At 36.9% G+C, this 25,094-nt stretch overlaps 1 protein-coding gene across 3 annotated transcripts in view; it reads right to left on the bottom strand.

Annotated features, from left to right (window-relative positions):
- Window positions 1-1,863: 1,863 nt before the first annotated feature.
- Window positions 1,864-25,094, bottom strand: part of LOC149794535 (NAD(P)H-hydrate epimerase-like) — a 192,740-nt gene continuing 169,509 nt past the window's right edge. For all 3 annotated transcript variants that reach the window (XM_089968790.1, XM_089968791.1, XM_089968792.1), the window contains 4 exons: window positions 6,045-6,153; window positions 5,161-5,271; window positions 3,399-3,660; window positions 1,864-3,028 (listed from right to left, as the gene is read on the bottom strand). In XM_089968790.1, the coding sequence (XP_089824916.1) occupies window positions 2,784-3,028; window positions 3,399-3,660; window positions 5,161-5,271; window positions 6,045-6,153 (727 nt within the window). In that variant the 3' untranslated portion in view covers window positions 1,864-2,783. The remainder of the gene's footprint in view (window positions 3,029-3,398; window positions 3,661-5,160; window positions 5,272-6,044; window positions 6,154-25,094) is intronic.

Below are 25,094 nucleotides of genomic sequence, written 5' to 3'. Positions count from 1 at the left end.
GGCGACCTTTAGGTGTTTACTCCCTGATCATATGCCATTTTCCTTTACAACATATGTTTAAATAATAACCACGTGACTTATGACCTGCCCACTAGATGAAGATGACGTAGCCTTTTATGTGGTCACGTAACATTTCTGTAGCAGTTGGTGACCAACAACTTTCAATTAAAAGCGTCCCCCTCCTTTAAATGCATTTTCTCTCCTTTATTTAACAACTGATTGAATCTTCACAAACCATAAGGTTTTTGTGCATTATTTCAGCTTATAATTTGTTACATGATCTTGACAATACATACAAATTACATACACTCTGCATTATTGTGCCTTTAAGATGAGGGTATCGATATACTGACTTAACACCCTCAATGCATTAGTTTGCAATTTCAAAACACTACAAAGCGCATAAAACAAATAACATGTATGTTCCATATGTTGTAATGATTTATCATGTCTTCTGTTTTCATACTGCCTACAATAGAAGGCAATTAGACCCAAACGGGTCAAATGTATCTGAGATCCAGATAACGTGAACATAGAACATCAAAACACTAATTAAACTCCTTATTTATTTTCGTAAGATATGTACATATTGAATAAAGTCCGCGAAATTAGTTACAAGCAGATATGTACCAAGACTAATCAAGTCAGCAGTGGTTATTAAGGATTGTCTTGTAAAAATTGCACTTGAATGAAGTGATTAGTAAAATAAGTGCAAGTGATCCTTTCACAACTGGCCGAATCAGACCTTTTTGTATTGTTATCCAATCATCTTTAGTCAACAGGCAACTTCAATGTCAGTCATCTTCAGTCAGCATTTATCAACAGACAACTTGAGTATAAGTCATATTCAATCAGCCTTAGTCAACGGGCAACTTAAATGTATTCATCTTCAGTTAGAATTACTAAACAAGCGAGGTGACTGTAATCTTCAGGCAGCATTAGTCAACGGACAACTATAAATAGTGTCTGGTTTCTTCACTCAGCATTAGTCAACAAATAACTTGAATGTCGGATGTCTTCAGTCAGCATTTGTCAACAGTTAACTTGAATGTCGGTTGTCTTCAATCAGCATTAGTTAACAGGTAACTTAAATGTCGGTTGTCTTCCGTCAGCATTAGTTAACAGACAACCCGAGTATTGGTCCTCTATGGTCAGCATTTGTGAGCAGGCAGCTTGTGTGTCGGTCATCTTCAGCCAATATTAGTCAACAGACAACTGTGTATTGGTCATCATCATAAGAGAAGTGTACTTTGCGACAGAAGCTGAACAAATCAAAGCAAATAATTTACTAAAGATTTAGAAAAGGCGAATCGTATGATTTGATCATTCATTTATGCAATGTTTCAACAAACGTACAAGGAATCTTAATATTGTATCGATCTCAAAGACAGTTTATATTTATATTGCCTAAAAATGGTAGGACTACACGCATTGTTTAGACATCACATAAACGAACAAGTCATTTATAACAAGCTGCATTATCTTATTACCCATAATCTCTAAAATCACAATAATTACATATTCTACAACATTTGTGAATGTTTCCTTCAAAACAACTTAAATGTCCAAAGACTGGAAAGACAAATGATTCACAAGTATGGCTATAAAGAACCATATGGTTATCTATGTAAGTCGGACTAAGACGGGGAAACCAATTTTCCCCATCCTGTTTTTCAACTAAATGTGCCGTCTGCCAACTCACAGAACACTTCTTAAAGTGCCTAAACATTTCTTTCCTGAAATCAATTATAACACAGGCGCACTATTATTTTATAATAATAGATTCTAGCAGATCCAATAATTTGACTTTCGTATGTCTACGGGAAATGTATTTTTTGGAAAATAAAGTAATGAATGCACTGAAAAGTTTGCTGAGATTTATTAACTCGTTCAACTGATACTGAAACATTAAAGCGAGCACTGAATTTCAATTGAGAATATATTAATACTATAAGTGTTACAGAGTTATATGGAAAATACAATATAAAGCATAATAAGTAACAGCTTAGAAACCTTAGCTCCCTATAATATGACACCTAATGCAATTACATCATACTTAAAGCATGAAAATAACATTATGTCAGCATTTACGACCAGTTTATGCACAAACCGCACTGAGAGTTCTATTCCAAATGTGTACATCATACCCGACCGGCCCAACAACCTGGCAACCGTGTTACCTTTGATCTAGTACAGTCCTGTCACTTCAGACAGTAACTTGCATGCCAGAATCTGTATTGAATAAAGCAGAATAAAAGCTAGCTTCGTCATCATGATCAGAAGAAAATGGTGTGAAGTCAAACTTCCCATTAAGTAATAAAGAACTATTAGAAATAAGCCTGTTTAAACAGGATTATTTGTGTACAAGTAATGACGTAATCCAATGTGTGACACACAATATATGAAGTTCACAAAGTGTTGCACTACATGCCGTGCTGTCCATAATGGCCGAAAGTCAAATTCACTTCAGATGTTGTAACATGATGTTTAGCACTGAATACGACTAAGATACCTCAATAAGCTATGTTTTTGTTTCTCAAACTGAAAGTGTTGTATATTTGGAGCAGTGTATAGGATGCTGAATCAAATATATTTAGTAATTAAATCCAGAACTATCCTTTGTGAAATGACAGCCAGTGAAAATAAATTCAAATTTCAATAAGCAGATGAACTTTCTTGATACCTTAAGAACAACTGGACTGGGATGACGAGTTCATTTATATTTACTATACGAAGTAATAATAAAAGAAAAAAGGAAGCGATGCGAAAGTTGAATGAAGTCTTCAATTATTGTCCCCGCTATTATCCAGATGTGCAGTTCTGGGTTGCTTGAGCTCAACTACGCAGTCTGTAGAAGGATAAGGTGGTAGGTTCAACTCGTACTTCTGTTCTAGTGAGCGCGGGACGAATCGCCCACCCAAATAGTGGTACTTGCCATCAAACAACTTAGCACAAAGCTTGGGGGCAGTGAGAGAGATGAGCAATTCGGGTTTAAGTCCATCTGGATCCCCATTTTCGACGTCCCAACCTAGAGAAGAACAAAAACTCGAGAATATTTCTGACCAACGTTTCCTGGCTTTGAAGAGAACACTTTAATAATTAAAATTAAATATTACTAAGTAACTCATTGACTCCTGCACTCACTTAGTGAGCAACTATAAACACATGATAGAGCTAGCATTATATCTAGGGTATAAGTAATTTTAACAACGGTGATCATTTGAAGAAGATAAATATAAACACAATTTCCATTGATGGAACGTAAGTCATTGAAATAATCCATGAATAGATGAGAAAATCTCATGAAACGAATGTATGGAACGTCACGTTACAGGCAACAGATTCAACTGGAAAATCGTTGATATTTTTATTTAAGAGAGCTGTAAAACAAATGCTACCTGATGGTACATCAATACTGCAGATAGGAGCTTCCACCTTCTTTAAAGTCTCCAAGACTGGTGCAAACTCTGGTCGTACTGGGCCTTTAAAACTGAATCCAAAAAGAGCATCCACAACTAGGTTGTACGAATCCGTTATGAGATGAGCCTCTGAAGGAAAGAAGGACAAGAATGGCATGTCCATTCTCTCACATTGCAACCTCAGGTTCTGAAACAGGGGCTTGTTGGGAACCTTGGGATAGAAGACTGTTGGCTTATACCCCTGAAAGTATATAATGCCATTCCATAAATAGGATTGGAAATCATAAAAGCTGTCAGTTCGTCACAAATTCTTGACATAGTGTTTATTTTAGCCATTACTGAACGTAATACATTTTTCTAACACAGATATATAAATTCTTGACATAGTGTTTATTTTAGCCATTACTGAACGTAATACATTTTTCTAACACAGATATATAAATTCTTGACATAGTGTTTATTTTAGCCATTACTGAACGTAATACATTTTTCTAACACAGATATATAAATTCTTGACATAGTGTTTATTTTAGCCATTACTGAACGTAATACATTTTTCTAACACAGATATATAAATTCTTGACATAGTGTTTATTTTAGCCATTACTGAACGTAATACATTTTTCTAACACAGACATATAAATTCTTGACATAGTGTTTATTTTAGCCATTACTGAACGTAATACATTTTTCTAACACAGATATATAAATTCTTGACATAGTGTTTATTTTAGCCATTACTGAACGTAATACATTTTTCTAACACAGATATATAAATTCTTGACATAGTGTTTATTTTAGCCATTACTGAACGTAATACATTTTTCTAACACAGATATATAAATTCTTGACATAGTGTTTATTTTAGCCATTACTGAACGTAATACATTTTTCTAACACAGATATATAAATTCTTGACATAGTGTTTATTTTAGCCATTACTGAACGTAATACATTTTTCTAACACAGATATATAAATTCTTGACATAGTGTTTATTTTAGCCATTACTGAACGTAATACATTTTTCTAACACAGATATATAAATGTTAAACTTCTGATAACTGAATACTGTCAAGATAGCCAATATGACGCAATACTCGTCTGACATTAAGCTGCATTTAAATAGTGATTTATATATCAAAAGGAATCGCCTCTACTAAATAAAAATGAAATATTTTATGGGCAATGTACTCTCTATGGTACATTTTTTATGTGATGGATATCTTTAATAGTTTTAATCATCCACTCCTCACCAAAACAATACCATAAGTGAGCTTTATGATTTATCTTGTTATCAAATAGACGGTGTTAAAAGTAACTACACGCTTTGAGTCTTCTACAAACAAACTCTTCCGCAAAGAATCAAACACTGATGCTTGCTGATTCGCGTATGTTACATTTTTTATTATTCGAAAACCTAGTTGTACAAATGGTTAGAATAAAACACGTTTAAAATTATAAATCAATGGAAACTGTTTACGAAAGAAATATAAAGTGATTACGTCTATTATACTTTAAAAAGATATGTCAGAAAATGTCACCTATTGTCTTAAAACCATGAAAAAGCTCTTGAGGAGCCCATTATAGCACATAAAAGAAATTTCACCAGCAGCTACAAAACTAAAAAGAGCACAATTGGGTCATCATTACGGTATTAATTGTGGCACAGTGTCAGCTGTAATAAACAGCTTGTGAAGTATGTTTTTAGAACAGAACGGAAAGATGAGCATATTAACTTACAAACAATTTTAGATGCCTTGCACAGACCAGCCCATCTCCTCCATTGTTTCCTGGCCCGCAACATACTAACAGGGCACCGTTATCCTTTTTCATGTTCTCAAGTGGATAACACTAGAATAATAATAATAATAATAATAATAATAATACGAATACGAATGTAGATATATGATATATGCGATAATACGACTGCAAAGAAGAAAAAGAGGGAAGGATGGCTTGCATGGTTGAGGTTGATAACTGCGTACTTGATATAGCAAGAGGTTTTACTGGGTAGTAAATCTGCAACGTTTGGATGCAATTTTATCATTTAGCAAATAACTAAAACAATTAATATCCTATTTGTAACAATTTGAATAAATAATCAGATATCAGTTGATCAAACATTGGAGTTTAATGCATTGCAGGCTGTTATTCGGCATACTTCATATCGTTGATAAATATGGATCTTGCATATTTCTCAAGTCGAAATGTTCATATTTATGTGTCATAAAATGAGTCCCGCTATTTATGCAATTATTACCGGAAGTGTCAACATGTTAATAACAATAATTAGTAAGAGATCGAAACAGATGGCAGAAAATATTTGTCTTGGGTTAACCCTTCTTTATTCTATGCACAGAACACTAAACCTCAAAACTCATCCAAATACAAGATGAATATAATGTATTAATAACTCAGAAATGATAGTTTTCTCTTCAGATGACGAAAGATTATGTGGTCCAACTTACGCGGCCTTTCCAGTCTCTTTCCATATCAGAAATAGCTGTAAGCTCTGTATTTCACATCTTCAAGCTATGTTTCAGGTTTCAATGTCGAGCAATTCAAATGATATGATTTTTAAAGTCTCTTCTCAAAGTGTGGATATTATTTTTATTGATCATTACCTTTGCAATAGCAACAGCCGAGCTGTATCCGGCTAATTCCATAAGCTGGTCAACACTGAAGGCATATTCTGTGAAAAGCTCCTCGTCTATTTTCTGAGCTTCCTCTTGACTGGGAATGAAGACAAGAAAAAGAACATCATCTCATGTTATGTAGTGCATATTTTATGTCTGGGATACATTATAATCTTCCTAATCATAACCAATCCTAAACCTCGAAATAACTATTATTATTTTCGAACAAAGAAAAGAAATAGACAAATACTGGATTCGGTGTAACTGCGAATTCTAACATTTTCAGCCGGTTTCAAACGGGGACCATGTATTAGCATTACAAGGATGAATATCGCATTTTAAAAAAATATTCTTTTTGTCGCTCGCTCCGTCAGTTTAATTTAGACACAAGGCCAACAGCTTTAAACTCAACTTAATCTCAAAAGAACTTTTTCTAAATACTTTAACGCTGATCGTAATCAACGGTGTGGATCGATGTGCAGACATACGCACGGTGATTTTTACCGAGCTTCCACCAAGGATGGTTAGACAATCATCAAGCTTCAGATCTGAAATCGTAGTTCTTTATCATTTCTAAATAGTAGCTGAATAAAGAAGGATGCTTTATCTAAATAGTAGCTGAATAAAGAATGATGCTTTATCTAAATAGTAGTTAAATAAAAAAGGATGCTTTACCTAAATAGTAGCTGAATAAAGAAGGATGCTTTATCTAAATAGTAGCTGAATAAAGAAGGATGCTTTATCTAAATAGTAGCTGAATACAGAAGGATGCTTTATATAAATAGCAGCTGGATAAAGAAGGATGTTTTTTATTAACAGAAAGTAAAAAGCCTTAACACTGAGCTTATTTTAACACTGACCTTATTCTAGGGTTTTGACGGACCTTTCATATATGAATAGAAGTATGAACACGCTCACGAACGCCAAAGTCATCCTTATGTCAAACTTTAGCCATGACGGGTAGGCCAAGTTTGAACTTCATATTCAGGAAACACATATTCTTGAATTTAAATAGGTCACTCAAAACAGAATATTTAAACCCATGCATAATGGATATAAACCTCTTTCCAAACAACATAAGAATTTCATTTGAATAGCTTAGAAACAAGGTAAAAATAGCAAGTTTAAATTTATTCAGGATTTGGTACAAAATGTTTATTTTTAACTCTGGTTTTCTCCAACGTATACTACTGCCTATAATCGTAAGTACAACGCATGTTATCCATAGCAATGTGAGGTTGTATTTTCCTACACGTTTATTTCAAATGAAGAAGCGAACCTTTGAAATAAATGTTTTCCAATGGACATATCCGAGCAGAAGGCAGTTACAATATAGCCATACTTCCTACTTCCTAATGTTGACGAAATAAGATGCCTCTGATTTTAAGAACCAGATAAAATCAAGTATGTCTTCCAATCGAGTTAAGTGCAAAATGACTTAAATCTGTCTCACGTATCTTGCTTTTGTCTAAATGTCTAACAGCTGCTGTATACACTTTATGTAAATGGGACGCCACGGCATATATTTCTCTGTACTCGATATAAAGGAAAAGGACAGAGTGGTGGATATGTAAAATATAAATGGACGATTAATATTAATAAAAAAATCTGGAGAACTATATGTGCACGAATTCTTCGTATTAGAGTTATAACCAAAACATAATATTTGTACTGTTCTCTAAACAAAGTATTATCTTTTCGTTTATATCATTGATACAAACTATGATCACTTACAACAGTGTCCTTATTTTTTCTTCCTGAAAAAGCTCATAGCATTTAAAGAAAAAAAAAACAAGAGGCCCAAGTGTGCCAGAAATATCTTACTGACATACAATACACCTCAAGATATGTGTAGTAATAAGGTAATAATGCGAGTGCTTTGGGTTGAAAGGCTTTATGTATGGCAGGGTACCATGGGTTGCATGAGACCTATGTAAGGCTACGTTTCAAGCTATTTGGCAGAAATTAGTTGCATCTGACATGTTGTTCAATTGTGTCTCTATTTTCAGAAACGTAGCGTGACACACCATTTACTGTATGCATGATAAATAAGATCATGTCAAGATTACACATACCATACCTATCGTATTTGGTTTGATACTGTATGACAGTTTTGAAGAAAAATTCATTCATGATGGCTATTTTAAATTGATGACATTAGTCATACTTGATGGGAGACAAGTATACTATTTAGGTTTGACACCTGTTGACTATGAACTAATAATGTAGACTGACAGGCAAACCTTAGTGGTAATGTTGTGGAACAGAAGCTAAAATACCGTCCTACTTAATTGGCAAAATTATATGAGAGAGAGAGAGAGAGAGAGAGAGAGAAGGGAGTGGGGTGGGACACTTTAACGATGAAAAGAATGGTTTGATGAAAACTGGCTGACTGTTCTAAAGGATAAATCAAAAAATGTTTTTTTTTCTTCTTCCATTGATATTGTTTTCGAAGACAAATCATTTCTAGGGGAATCACACAGAGCAAAATATTTGGCGGAACATTCCTGTGGAATATTGCTTTAAATTTAAATTTAAATTAAGTCAGCGAGTTTTGAGAAAACGTTGATAAAACGTATTGCCGGATAATGCAAGATGGAAGATTGGCCATACCATAAGTTCATTTAGGTTTACCTCCACTTTAGGTCAAACATTAAGTAAATAAATTTAAAACAATACCATAAGGAAAAAATCGTATTGAAATATTTTTAAATGATGTATTATAGAACAAATAACAGTACTGCGTTAACGACACTCATCCTGTTTGCGGTATAAGTTTATAAATATACACAGTAAGGCTGATCTACAACCACTCTAATTATTTCCCTACAGGAATGCCCTCACACACGTACTATGACTGACGACTCCAAAATCGAACTCAAACGTTTCTTGTACAGGACATATGCATATCTATCTATCTATCTATCTATCTATCTAACTATCTATCTATCTATCTATCTATCTATCTATCTATCTATCTATATATATATATATATATATATATATATATATATATATATATATATATATATATATGGTTTTGTAGTTTTAAATCCACTAGATTGAAGCATTAGTGTGTAATCAAGCGGAGGGAGGTAGAAACTCATTTGTGTTTTCGATTTTAAAATTTTGAAAGATTGGAAGCAATACTTACGTTGTTAATTTTAATATTTACAAACAGGCTAGGTTTTCTATAAAATATACTATCTAGTTACTTGAAGTAAAGGTATTCAGACAACAAACATCATCACATCATTACTGTCTGCATGAATCTATGAGATCCTAGAGATTAACAAGATGGTGATAAAAGAAGTTCAAGATCTCCTTAAAAGAGTGTAAATATAGTTTTATTAGCGTATTGTATGTGTATTACTGCAAGTTTCCGGATGGTCAAGAATGGATTTAGCTAGTTTGATTAAGATCTTGTATATCAAAACCTACTCAAGTGAGTGAATATGACAGTAATCATGTTGAGGAAATCAGTCTTCATACCACTGTCTCAAATTGTTTAGTGACACAATGTAACATATGTAGTAATATGGATGCAGTTGTATCATCTGAAATCCGACGAAACGGTTTGATGTAAAAGCAGGACCTGACTGCATTCTTATTTTAATTCACAAATTTAATTTTTCCCATGTGATGGACGTTATACTCAGATATGTGTATGATGTCACTAATTCAATTATTGGGTATCATATGAGGAAACATGCTGCTTGGCATTCCAGGGTGGGCAATGTTATAATATTTTTTTTATTTCTAAGTAAATTGAACGTTGAGTTAAATCACTGCACATTGTTGTTGTTCATCCTTAGACTGGTTTTAGAACTCGATAAAAGGACAAGATCTGCAACTAAAACGTGGATGATAGGGATTCCACCAACGATAAATAGCGAACAGGGTGTTTGCATTATCAACAGCCTACAGATAAATTAGTTGCAGGGGTGTTTACATTACCAACATGGTCCACCACGTCATTTCAACCGAGATAAGTAGTAATAGAGAGAGTTTACATTACCAACATGGTCCACTAAGTCATTTCAAACGAGGTAAATAGTAATAGAGCATACATTACCAACATGGTCCAGTACGTCATTTCAAACGAGATAAATAGTGAGAGGAGTTTATATTACCAACATGGTTCCGTAGATCATTTCAACCGATATAAATAGTGATAGAGGACTTCACATTACCAACATGGTCCTGTACGTCATTTTTTACCGAGATAAATAGTGATAGAAGTGTTTACATTACGAACATAGTCTGGAATTCCATTTTTACGGAGACAAATAGTGATAGAGGAGTTAACAATACCAACATGGTCCTGTACGTCATTTCAACCGAGATAAATAGTGATGGAGGTTTTAAAAATACCAACATGGTCCTGTATGTCATTTTTACTGAGATAAATAGTGAGAAGAGTTAACAATACCAACATGGTCCTGTACGTCATTTCAACCGAGATAAACAGTGAGAGGAGTTAACAATACCAACATGGTCCTGTATGTCATTTTTACCGAGATAAATAGTGAGAGGAGTTAACAATACCAACATGGTCCTGTATGTCATTTTTACCGACATAAATAGTGATAGTGGAGTTTACATTACCAACATGGTCCTGTACGTCTTTTTACCGAGATAAATATTGATAGTGGTGTTTACATTATCAACAAAGTCTTGAATGCCATTAGAAAGCGACTGATCTGAAATAATAAACTCACATTTCATATTCAGAGAAACCGCTGTTTTAAACTTAATTATTTAACATCATGCGATTAGCAGTTACATTATATGAATATTTATGATCATGTTACTTACAAATATAAACAAGAGCATTTTTCGTTTGGGATTGTCTTAGGTTAAAAGTTTTGTTGTTTTGAATTGCTAGGCTTACATTTTACGTAAATGTATGAATAATGGCGTGTTAACAATACAGGTTTTCATTTTATGTAAATGTATGAATAATGGCGTGTTAACAATACAGGCTTACATTTTATGTAAATGTATGAATAATGGCGTGTTAACAATACTGGCTTACATTTTATGTAAATGTATAAAGAATGGCTTCTTAACAATACAGACTTAAATTTCGCTTTCTAGCCAATTACCCATATCATAGGCCGCTTTAATTCAGCAAAACAAGTGATAAACCTTTCAGCCAAAACCTCACAGAAGTGCTTACCATCACGAGTCTTTAAGCACTTCAAGTACTGCAAAATGTAGGTAATGATGGGAGAAACTTGCTTCATTATTTATATTTTACGTTAGAAAGGGGCCCCTAGTGGCCGAGTGGTCTAAAGCGCTCTCCGTTACTGATCACTGCTATCTCACCTCTGTCTGCACCGGCTCGAGTCTCGGATTCAGCCAATGTGGGTATGTGAGAAAGCTTGGCAGTAGCTTCTCGTGGGTCGGTGGTTCTTTCCGGGGTATTCCCGGGTTCTTCCTCCACCATTAACAGATACAGATTCCTGACGCAATTTAATGCATTAAACGGCTGGCATAAAATAGAAACACTTCTGCTGGAAATTGAAAGCATTACACGGATGAGACAATGTTTAAACACTGCTGACGCAATTGAAATTATAAAACAGCTGACATAAAATATAAACAATCATTAAGCCAAATGAAACATTACACGGATGAATTAAAATACAAACACTCCTTGACGCAAAATAAAATATAAACATTAAACACTATTGACACAAATTGAAAACATTACTCGGATGACATAAAATCCAAACTCTCGTGACCCAGAATGAAACATTACACGGATGACATAAAATCCAAACACTCATGACGCAAAATAACATTACACGAATGACATAAAATCCAAACAATCATGTCGCAAACTGAAACATTACACGGATGATATAAAATACAAACACTCTTGACACAAACTGAAAGTATTATATGGATGTCATAAAATACAAAGACTCATTACGCAAAATGAAACATCACACGGACGATGCAAAATAGGAACACTCTTGACGCAGCTGAAGACAGTATATAGCCAGCATTTGCATATGACGTACTGACTATTACAGAATACTATCACCGCAATATGTTGTTATGCTTCATCTAAATAAAAGAAAGTATGCATGTATTAAAGACACAAATGCACTTGCTAGTAGTTGTGCATTAAAGTCACTAGTAATCAGAAAAAGAACATGACACGAGATGTACCATTTATTACAGACGCGAATTGAACCTGCCAGTACTTGTGTATTAGAGTTACTCAGAGTCAATAGAAGAATACGTACCAGTGCTTAAAGGCCAAACGAAGCTAAGAAAATAGATACGAAATCTTGCAATTAGGAACAGTGAATGAATGAAGGATTAGTGATTTTATTTTTCTATTCAGATTTTGTGATCTTGTGTTTACAATAAACTTTGAAGGAAAATTATACATGTAAGAAACTATTAATTCCCACCCAAAACAACACCAAGCACAAATTCCCAAGACAATATAAAGCACAATTTCCCGAAACAGTACCAAGCGCACATTTCCAAAACAATAATATGCACACATTTCCAAATCAATAGTATGCACACTTTTACAACACACTTTTACAAAACAATTCCATTCATACCATTACAAAACAATTCTATTCATACCATTACAAAACAATTCCATTCATACCATTACAAAACAATTCCATTCATACCATTACAAAACAATACCATTCATACCATTACAAAACAATTCAATTCATACCATTACAAAACAATTCAATTCATACCATTACAAAACAATACCATTCATACCATTACAAAACAATACCATTCATACCATTACAAAACAATTCAATTCATACCATTACAAAACAATTCAATTCATACCATTACAAAACAATACCATTCATACCATTACAAAACAATTCAATTCATACCATTACAAAACAATTCAATTCATACCATTACAAAACAATTCCATTCATACCATTACAAAACAATTCAATTCATACCATTACAAAACAATTCAATTCATACCATTACAAAACAATTCAATTCATACCATTACAAAACAATACCATTCATACCATTACAAAACAATTCAATTCATACCATTACAAAACAATTCCATTCATACCATTACAAAACAATACCATTCATACGTTCCCAAAACAGTAACAAGCGACCCTTTCCCCAAAAAACAAGATCAATGACACTCTCTTTAAAGAATACCAAGCGTACTTACCCCGACATAGTTGCATTTTGTTGATTAGGATTTCATTGTACAAAATCACTCAAGATCTGTTTTAAACGATGTTTAACTTACGAGATGGCGACTGAATATTAACTCAAACAGAGCATGTTATTGTCAACGCACTGAGGGTTTATGTGCTTCGACTGATACAATAACTCTATATATTTCCTCAACATATTTGAGTTAATGTACTGTTTGACTTTGAAGCAGGAGTTTTATTTAGTTTTCCAGGAAATGGAGTGTGACAACTCAACACGGAATGTAAGCTTTTGAAGCCTAGGAAAATATTCAACGCCGCTGGCCATTACTCGAATTTTACAACTCATTGCTTTCTTGGCAATCGCTGACCGTATTAATCACCTAAGCAGTCGATCGATTCTAACTCAATGTCTGGTTATTGGAGCTGTTGTTCCGAACTCTTCCTTGTCAGAGGATAAAAGTGACCTGTGTCAATAACATCACCCAAAGATTTTGGCATTGTTCTTATTTCTCTGTCTCAAAGGTCAGACCATTTTATCGAGGGTGGTTTTTTATAGTACAAGATGCACGAATAACCTAAATAAATTAAATATCTGAACTCTTTCGATAAGTGAGTAAATTAATAATTTGTTTCCTGAAGAATCAGTCTTGAACATACACGAAACATTTGTCTTTTCCCACGTCACTGACATATCTCCATCTTCACAGCTGTAAACAAAACACCAATATCAAATCACACGTACAGATACTACAAAATGACTGCGGTAATACCGTGGGATTTAACAATGTTTTAGCAATAAATCCACAATTATAACTTGCAAAATATTTAACCTTTCCAACAACACTCTTTAATAATACACTGGTGACTATAAAGACTGTTCTGTACTGAGATAGTGGTAAGGATACTAAATCGAGACAAAGAGTCTCTTTTCCTCTTCATTTTTGCAACTTGTCAAGTTCAGTTAGTTACTGACTTCAAAGCACACTGTATTTTTATCTAAGAAAGATGCAATTATATAATCCATACAACAATATCTTATACTGCGATATACGTAATTTTAACGAGATCCTTCATGTCGTTTAAATCGTTAGACCGCATGAAGTCATGCCAGTGAAAGTATATCCTTGAGGGCATATAATTCGCAAATAAACTTCAATCAATGTAAATTAAATTTGTTGATGTTTATGTTTCACCTCAAATTATCTTATTTTTAAGAACTAATTCCATTATTTTAATAACAATTATCGCGCTTGTCATAACTATATGCACTGAATCCATACATTCGAGTTGTTCCTTTAATACAGGTTAGATATATTGTTACGTGTTTAGGCTCGAATAAACTGTAACACAGAAATAGTGGAAACAACAAGCTTTTTAAAATTTAAAAAATAATATATTTCCCTGGAAAAATGCTGTAAAAATGAAAAAGGAGAAGAACTTATGGTTTCAAGAATCAAATTTAAAAATAATCTAAGAATAATCCACAAATTAAATTTCAAAAGTCCTAGTAATAGTTCTGATGGAAAATCTAAGATGGATGTCCATGACATATGCTGTAGTCAGTACTGTGCTTATCTACAATTCCTTGTAGACATACAAATAATGGCACTCCGGTGTTGGAAATCCAAATTAAATTTGCATGCAATGTCTTGCCAAAATTTCTGTGTGAGCACTCCTCAAAATATTTCCAGAGAAAAAAGAATTAATCCCTTTGGAATCCAACCGATCTGAAGAAAATTATAACTCTATATCTGGCTACAACAAAATAACATGACATCTGTGTAAAAAGCCCAAAACTGCAAAATCTCTCTCAAAGCATCTCTATTAAAACTATCAAATGCATAGTAATGGAAAAACCGGAACTGCGAAATCAAAGGGGTCACGTGATCGTGTTTATGTCACGTATACTAAAAAAATGACCCTAACAGAAACCAATGATTTTACTCCAAGAAATAAGAAATAAAAAAAATTGTTTACATCTTAAATCATGTAGTCCCATCATGATCTTGGAAACAACCAATCATTAAAAAAATAGAACTTGTTTACGAAGGTTGTTACAATTTCTAAAGGGGCCCCGAGTGGCCGAGTGGTCTAAAGCGCTCTCCGTTACGGATCACTGCCATCTCACCTCTGTCTGCATGGGTTCGAGTCTCGGATTCGGCCAATGTGGATATGTGAGAAAGCTTGCCAGTAGCTTCTCGAGGGTCGGTGGTTCTTTCCGGGGATTTCCCGGGTTCTTCCTCCACCATTAATACTGGCCGCCATGTATAGCCTATCGTGTGCTGAAAAATGGCGTTAAACCCTACAACAACAACAACAACAACAACAATTTCTAAAACAAGATCAGGATTGAGATCAACACCTGGTGTTTATAAACTAACAGTCATAGTCAATATATTTTCTGAAAAAGTATCATCTCTAGTGAATAAATTTACATTATAAAAGCAAATAATCAAATAAAAAAATTAACAACTGACAAACAATTAAATTAAAATAAATATGAATTAAATCAGATATACGTAACAAATATTCTCAAGTCAATTGAACCGATACAAATTTATGAAATATAGTTAAATTATATTTCTAGAATAATTCCAGGTGGCCCCGAGTGGCCGAGTGGTCTAAAGCGCTCTTCGTTACGGATCACTGCCATCTCACCTCTGTCTGCGGCGGTTCGAGTCTAAGATTCAGCCAATGTGGGCATGTGAGAAAGATTGCCAGTAGCTTCTCGTGGGTCGGTGGTTCTTTCCGGGGTTTTCCGGATTCTTCCTTCACCATTAATACTGGCCGCCATGTATAGCCTATCGTGCTGAAAAATGGCGTTAAACCCCACAACAACAAAAAAAAAAAAAAATAATTCCAGAAAATCTGTATTTCTCATTTTTTGGGGACAACGGTATATATTATGTAGCAAAGAGATAACACTGTTAAGAAATTCGAAAAGCATCATGACTAAAACAAATTGGATGATAAATTGACGCCAATTTGTATCTAGTACAACGAACAGCATATTCCCTATCCAATATTCCGATATGTTAATCCTAGCTACGCCTCTGAGGATCAATCAGATATTTCAATGCTTCGGGTCTGTGAATTTCACTGCATGCGACGGCAAGCCAGTGCATCCAATCAAAATCAACTAGCTAAAAAGTGAACATTCTTCGTACATGATGACGAGAAGGGGAGCCAATAACTGGAATGGACTATAAAATAGTAATTGTTCACGGCAGGTAACTGTTTGTACAAATAAATCCTTTTCCTGAAATACAGCAGCAGAGGGGGCGAATCGGACATTTTGTCCAATCGTTATTTTGCTTAATTATTACTTTCTGCACTCAACGATCTAGTGTCGTCAGCGCCTGGTAAAAAAAAAACGACGACGTCGTTGGGGGATCGTCGCGTCGTCATTTGGTTTAATTAACACCTTCTGCGCGCCGATCCCCAGCGTCGTCAGCGTCCGGTAAGCACATCGACGACCGCGTCGATGTCATCGCCCCTCTGCTGCTAAGTGGTTATTTACAATGAAAATTATTTACAACTAACCGAATATTTGGTCAAGTCCGATACGATATCGTGTCCGAGGATCATGTAAATTTATCGTTATGAATCCATGTGGGGTCGACTGAGCATGACTAAAAAAGTTTCGAAAAACATTAAAGTCCATGTCACCGCCGCACCATGTCTGCCAAATATTTCGTAGCGTGTGTGTATCAACGCCGTTGAACACAGCAAGAATATTACAGTTGTCTCTAATTACTTTTGGAATCTGAGTGTATCGTTGAGTGACATATATCACGTCAGTGTTTTTATGCCTGCCTCTGGAAAATATCCTAGCTGGGTTTTTTTGATTGTCTAACATAACATCATCGTACACGACTAGATTGTTAACGTCGCCATCAATATCATCAATACCCGGTGCATCATTGATATCTGTAATAAACTCAATAACATTTTTTTTAGCGATCGCTGATGCATTCTCGTTGAAATCTTTCAACACCTCGTAGCATCGTTGATCATCTACGCTAGGAGCAACCAAATACAACTTATCCCACTTCATCCATCTCATTATTAAATTGAGTAACAATTGCGTCTTGCCGGATCCAGATGGTCCGATGATAATCATCCGGATCGAGTTTGGTAACGCTGCAACATGCTTAACTGGTTCTCTTGTTTTAGTCGCCGAAAAATCAATTATATTCATATCTCTATACATAAATTATGGATCTATATTGTGTGAAGTGTAGAGTACGTACTGGCACAAATGATATGACAACCGCTACAACAAGAAATAACAGATCGGCCCTTACTGGCAAGTGTGTACAATGCGGTACAAAGAAATTTAGATTTATTTCTATTAGACCCGGAGATGTTTTAAAAAAAAGCGAGGAGGTGACATCGCAGCCAAATTGGCAAAACTCCCCGGAACACCGTGGGCAAAGTATCCAGGGGAAAAACACCTCCCAGGATATAACTACTGTGGCCCCGGAACACGATTAGATATTAGACTCGATGATCAAAATCAGCCCAAACCCGGTGAGTATCCAATAAACGCTATCGATAAGGCGTGTCATGCTCATGATGTTGCTTACAAAAGTAGCGATCTGCAACAGCGTCATATCGCGGACGTAAAATTAATTCACGCGTTAAATGCTATTCCTGATAAATCCGTCAAAGAAAAATTGGCTTCATGGTTGGTAAAATCGGCTATGAAAGGTAAATTAATGATTGGAAGCGGAGCTTCTCGCGCTGGTAATTGAAAACGCTAGCGTTTATAATAACAACATGGATTCCATCTATTATTCCCCGAGAGGATACTGGAAGGGGAAGGCCGCAATTGGTAAACTCGCAAGCGCTGCAAAGGTAACAAAGACCACTGCGGCTAATTGGTTATCCAAACAGGCTATATGGCAAATCTATCTACCACCGCCTAAACAAATCAACTTCTCGCGCTTTGATGTCAGCGTACCTAATGAAGTTCATCAGGCTGATATACTATTTTTGCCGCATGACAACGGTTACAAATACGCGTTAACCGTAGTTGATGTTGCGAGTCGATACAAACAAGCGGAGCCGTTAAAAACAAAGTCGGCAACTGACGTAGCCGCTGCGTTTGAAAGAATTTATCGAAGAGGCCCTCTGCGCTGGCCAAATCTATTACAAGTTGATCCCGGTAGTGAATTTCGCGGCGCTGTTTTATCAATGCTGAAACATCATAGCGTCGCGATACGACGAGGTCATACTGCGCTACATCGTGATCAGGCAATTGTTGAACGATTCAATCGGACTCTCGCTGAACGGTTATTTGGATATCAATACGCGAAGGAATTCATCCAAGAAAAACGATCTCGTGAATGGGTTAAAAGGTTGCCAGGTGTAATTGCAGCGTTAAATAACGAGATTACCCGAGCAATCAACATGAAGCCCAGCGACGCGATTAAATACGAGTATATACCCGGAAAATCAAAAATAAATAGCGTTTCCAAGTCGATTCTTGGCGATGTCACTGTTAGATATCTGTGTGAACCAGGAGAGCTTGAAGGCGGTAAAAAAAGAGCTACTGATCCTATCTGGAGTGTTACCACACATAACATATCAACGATAACACGATCAACTGGTAGACCACCGATCTATAGACTGGATTCAACTGCTCCTCAGCGTGGATTTACACGCGAGCAACTACAAGTGATACCTGACGATACTCAATTGCCACCACGTGGTCTTAACTAGCGCCGTTGCGTCTATTGCACTCAAGACAGGTCAACCTCACATTGTTTTTGACATGACCGAGACTGTTATCGATCCTATCCACGGTAAATTGGCGAGTGTCTTTATCCGAATAACGCCAACTCATTATACAATTGCAACTCGCGCAGTGATTATTCTGTTGTTGTCGTAGCGAGATTATTAATTCGGCATCAATATCAAAACGCCGCTGTTTTTTTTTATCCTGTTGGCGGTAACCCGAGAGTTTTCTATCAATGACGCTTGCATCGATGGTGACTTTGTCGTTGGTGACTCCGTCACTGACTTCGTCAACAACAATTCTTCGAAGCTGATTTATCCTTCGTACTCTGGACACTGCAAGATAGACTAGATTTGACCATTCGATGCGATTATCAACTATCCAAACAATTGTGTCCGTGATGGTTAGTCCCTGCGAGGAATGTATTGTCGTTGCGTATCCTAGCGTCCACGGGGATTTATCAGCACGTAGCGCGTCCTCGACGACGCTGATATCAACGAGCACGATATCATTCAGCACGAGAATTTGTTTTTTTGTCCCTGACGCTGTCGGGCCTGGGATTTCAACTTCAATGTTCTGCCGCCGTGTGTCCGCGGGTCTATAACATAACGGCACTGGGCGCGTTGGAAACTTTTCCTTATGCAACGCAAACAACCTCCGCTGAAGTGTGTCTCTGACTATCTTTCTACTCGCTACAATCAAATCGTTTGGTCTCCATGTTTCCCAGAATTCATTTAACGGCGTTTCCGGAATCACCTCGCGAATTATTTCACACTGAATTCTATCCGGCTGTAATCTGATTAATTTTTTAACCCCGCGCAGTTGTTCATCAAGTGCTCGGTAATCAGTATCGGTTTCTTCATAATAGTCCACAAAACCCCTTAACCAATCATGTGGACCCTCGCCGACAAATGGTGGTGGTTGGCCATGATCCCCACACATGATTACCGCTGTATTCGCGAGCAGCAACCAATCAAGAAACATTCGTAAAGTATCTAACGAAACAGTACATATCTCATCCCAAATGATAACCCCAGGAATAAATTTTTCCCCCATTCGATCAGGAGTCCACTCACCGCCGCTGTATCGAAAAAAGCTGTGATAAGTAACGGCGTCAACATTTCGTTGTTTTATCTCTCGCGCTAGTCTATGGGTCGGTGTAAGCACGATTATACTTGCCCGCGTTCGAAATAATTCAATTGCCCGAGTCGTCTTTCCTGACCCGCCACAGCCGCTTAAATAAACTGTTTTGTGCCTACAAATTGGATCAGAACACGATGGTGCATTAGACCATTCTGATAAATTATTACCGCGTAGGTAATTGTTCTCAACGATGACATTTGCTGACGGGGAATAATCGCGTCGTATTTCTTCTTTAATTCTCCATGTACCCCAACTCTCGTCCGGACTAGTAAACTCGGCTAAGTTTCCCTTATACGCTACGTCTATATAAAACGAATCAACGGCTACTCTAACCGCGGTATCGGGAAATCTATTTATCATCGAGAATAAATTGATAGCGGCGTAACCCAGCATAGACGCCCTCAAATGTGGATACGCGGGGCTGTCTCCATCGCTGTAGGAAACAACTGTACCCAACTTTGTTCCATTGGACAAGAAAGCTGTTTTGCAGTTCACGTATCTATTTTTCGCCACTGCGTCCTTGATTACGAAATCATATTCTGCGTCATCTATAATCAGCCGTGAGCAATATCGTTTGTAATCGCAGTTTTTTCCACCTTGTGTAAACTTACCAATTATTCTTCTACCGAGATCTTTTGCCTCGTGGTTTCGTTGGTTGAATATCCTCCTGGACCATTCGATGATATATTCCTCGTCGGCATCAATGTGTTTTCTGGATTCATCAATTATGCTATCTAGACGCTCTGGTTCTGGTAACCAGACTTCAGTCTGCGCCCGGTATGATATAATCGCGTCACTGACAATCAACGAAACTAGCATGCTACAATCAATCATATACCGTAGCAGCGCTATTGGCAACCACTTCTTTTCAGCTATGTGTCTACCGATCCAAATATAGCAACAGCGATGGAGTCCTGCCGCGAATTCAAATGATACTATGCGAGCGAATCCGGTTAAATCAAAATCAGGCAGTGGTCCATTAATAGCAACACGAGTCATTTCATGTCTGGGGTGTCCAAATCGTTTGAAATACTCAGCGGCGGATCCATACCCGAGAAAACTCGCTGGATAACAGGCAACCATATCAACGGAAATCATAGCGTCGCGGTTGTATTCAGTGTTCCATAGTCCACCGTGATAGTATTCCAAACAACTGGATTGTACATCTGGTAAAAATTCCTTGCGCGTTGGTCTCCACGCATTTTTCCTTGCTGCAACATGAGCTACAACCGATGGAATCGTAAAACAATTTGTTAGCAGTTGTTCATCATGCTCTTCAAATTCCATGGCGGTTTTTTTCATCCTGTTGTGAAATGCTTCAGTACGATATAATTCGCCGTTTGGTCTTACAAACTGATCAAAGGTATCCGCATCGTTTTCAGCGCTGCGAAGTAACCACACTGATACAGGGTCGTTTTTACACAAGTAGGCAATAGCATCAAATAGTTTCCTCTCCGCGAGAAAACCGTCCTTGGAGAATTGTTCTCCCAGGAATTCTTCGGGTATATACTTTACTGTTCTATCCCGTGGAAATATTGTGATCGCGGGCGTCCATGCGTGTTCGTTATGATCAATAATTTTGATTGGGGCTCCCTTCGATTTATACTTCGATTCGTATAATACTTCACCGGTTATCGTTGTAACGGTTATTGGAAATCTCAGCGATGTTTCTAATCTCGCTATGTCGCTGATGGTCGCTCCACGCTCTTTTACGGTTAGTTCCCACTGGTTGATTTTGCTACGTCGTAAATCAGTCAATTTGTTTCCTCGACACGCATTTGTAAAATGCTCTATTATTCGTTCTGCTACACAATTTATCCCGGTTGACTGTTTCATCGGTTTCAGTTTTCCGATATCAGGTTTCTTATTTAACGGGTATATTCCATAAACAACTGCTGTTTCAGGATACGCTCGTTCATAGTATGGTCTGTCAATTCCGGTTAACAACCCCGGCTTGGAGTCGCGGCTGACAATGACTGTTTTCTTGTCGCTGAGAACCGGTTCAAATTTATCACGTATGATCCAATCGCCTGATTTCACCCGGACAATGAATTTTACTCTGAAGAAATATCTTTTACCGTCAAGTTGTGATATTATCGTTGCTGCGCGGTTGTCGTTCATGGTAGCATCAACAATGCCATCAATTCGAAATGTTGACCAACTGTGAGATGCGCCATCACGCTTGAATTCATTGATACAATCGCGTATTTTATTCAACAGGGTTTTATCGTTTATTAACGCTTTTGGTGTGTCCTTGAGGACTCTATCGAGATTGAATTTAATATTTTTCCGGGGCTTAATTGCTGCTAATCTCTCGAACTCATCCATATAATTAAAACAAGTATTTAAATGAAAGAATATAGTATAATGAATCACTGCAAATGGTTGATGATTGGGTCGACAACCCCGTGCAATAAATCATGTAGAGGTGAATTCTGCGGATACCATTTACAAAGCGTTCGTAATGGTTCTCTTGGCCCTCTCCCGTGCTTGGTTTGCCACGTCGGTGTAAGAGGAAAATCACAGTTATGTATTAATTGTGGCGGAAAGCGATACAGGGAACTAAAACGCTATTATGACAAGCGAATTAAAAACGCCGTCATTGACCCTACCGCAGACTTCGTCATCAAAACCCCCCAAGACTACGTTGAAAGATTTATAATTAAACCAAATAATAAATTAGACAAATAGTATTATTATACAAATGGACCAAGAATTTCAGCCGCATCCTGTGCTCGTCAGTTACGAGGCATCTCGCGACGGCATTGTTAGAAACCGCAAACTGAAGAAGCCGGTTGGTACCGTGAATAATCGGGGGTATTTGCAATTTAGTGCTGGAAAGAAGACGTATTTTGTTCACAGGGTGGTATATGAAGCGTTTAACGGATTGATCAAAGATGGCCTCGTTATTGATCACATTAATTCTAATTGTCAAGATAACAGACTGTGTAATCTGCAAGCTATCTCTCAGAGCGAAAATATTAAAAAAGGCCAAACTGGTAAGTGTTCAAATCAAGCAAGAGGTGTCAAATCGTTTAATACATCAACGCACGAGGAAAAAACATTTCACTCCATGCATGCGGCAGGAAAATATTTCGACATTTGTAGGGCCTCAGTACGATTTGTTGCAGAACGAGTATATCAAACAGCGATCTCAAAAAGGACCGGACACAGAATTCGATTTTCATATGTAAATATCAGCGAGTGACGAAGTCACCGGCGCCTATGGCGCTGACAAGGCCACCGGCGCTGACAATAAATTGTCCGTTCCGGAAGAAAACAAAGTATGAACACCTCGGAATTGATACACGGGGTTTTCATTTTTTTTTATTTAAAAACAAGATGTTTTATAAGAATAATGAATATCGAAGACATCAATAATATATTAGCCGAGATTTCAAAATTAAAAAATCAAGGAATTGAATTATCTGATGGTCTCGACAGTGAAAAAATATTATCCGATTATGAGATTATTAACGAACAGTCGAAACGGGGACGTTTTACCCTGGCCCGCGAGTACTTTTTTATAAAACGATTACAACATACGATCAATGAAAACTTGTACCACAATGACGCAAATGCATTCATTGGACTATTCACTGCCGTTGAAATAATACGAAAAAAACTCGGACGTGTTTATGAACGACGCCGGGAGATTTCTAGTAAGATCAAAAACATTAGAAGGATTATAGACGAAAACTCCGGCGAGAAATTAGAAATTGCTTCGCAATTGCAATAATGGTAGGCGAATCACTTACTACTCGGCTAGCCAGAGAGCGGCTAGCAGCGCTTAAAAAGTTTATACCGTTACGAGACAGGGTCCGAGAACAACTTCAAACGCGGCAGCAAATGCAAACTGATTTTGCTGTTGGAAGCGAACAACTCTTTGCCCCGGTAACTAAAGCGACCAAAGATGTTACGGCGGCAACTGTACCCGTTCTTGGTGCGCTTGAAAAGATAGCGGCAGAGACAAAACAAACAAAAAAGTCTTTAGAAACACTCCCTGCGAAAATAGCGGCTGCTACAACACGGAGGCCACCACCACTCGCTATAACCGAACCACAAGAACCTTATGTTACAATGGCCGATGAAGAAGAACTAGGCGCCACCGCAAGAGAACCAGAAGAAGAAATACCGGAAGAAGAAATACCGGAAGAAGAAATACCGGAAGAAAAAGAGGGGAATATACCCCGTATTGTACTCAAGAAGAGCACAATAGATGAAATTAGAGGCTTCAGCAGCAGGGAAGAATTAATTAATTTTGCTGCCAACAATTTTGCTAAGAGCATACGAGATAAGAAGCATATCAATAGCGGTTACGAGAAAAATATAAAGTCGTTAAAGGACTGGGCAAGAATAGTGTATTTAGCGAGTAAACATAAAGAAGCATTACCACATCGTGGTGATCCCGATTACGATGAATTCCACAAGGAAGTTAAGAGTATAACACCAAAAAAAGGAAAAGGATACCCTGTTGGTAAAGAATCCTACGGCGTTACCTGTCCTAATAGTGTTCTCAGTGATATATCACGGCTGGAAGTACTAATCGGAGGAAAACGAGCCGGAAATAACTCTCCGGAAATAATCAATGAGGCCGCTGATATTTGCAAGCGGTTATTTACAGGCGGTATTATGGACATTAATGCATATCGAACGCTCATAGACGAGCTCGTGGATGATTAATTGGAAAACTGGTGTTTTTAATAAGGATGATCATACACTACAATCATGATAAACCAGTACTCGTCTACGTGGTAAACTCGCGATTGCCTGTTTACCGCGCGTACTATGGAGATGGTCTCGGTAGCACCATTGCGGGGTTATTTACAAGAATGGCTCCAAAAGTAGCGCCGTTAGCCAAACAATTAGGAATGAAGGCTATTGATGTTATTCGTGATAAGGGTATTAGTGCTATTGGAGATGTTGCCGGAAAGGCGTTTTCAGCCGCGCGGGACAAACTAATGT

The sequence above is a fragment of the Sinohyriopsis cumingii genome, chromosome 8, assembly GCF_028554795.1.
Source record: "Sinohyriopsis cumingii isolate HCF-2022 chromosome 8, ASM2855479v2, whole genome shotgun sequence".
Classification (NCBI taxonomy): domain Eukaryota; kingdom Metazoa; phylum Mollusca; class Bivalvia; order Unionida; family Unionidae; genus Sinohyriopsis; species Sinohyriopsis cumingii.
This window is presented reverse-complemented; position numbering and strand designations above follow the sequence as displayed.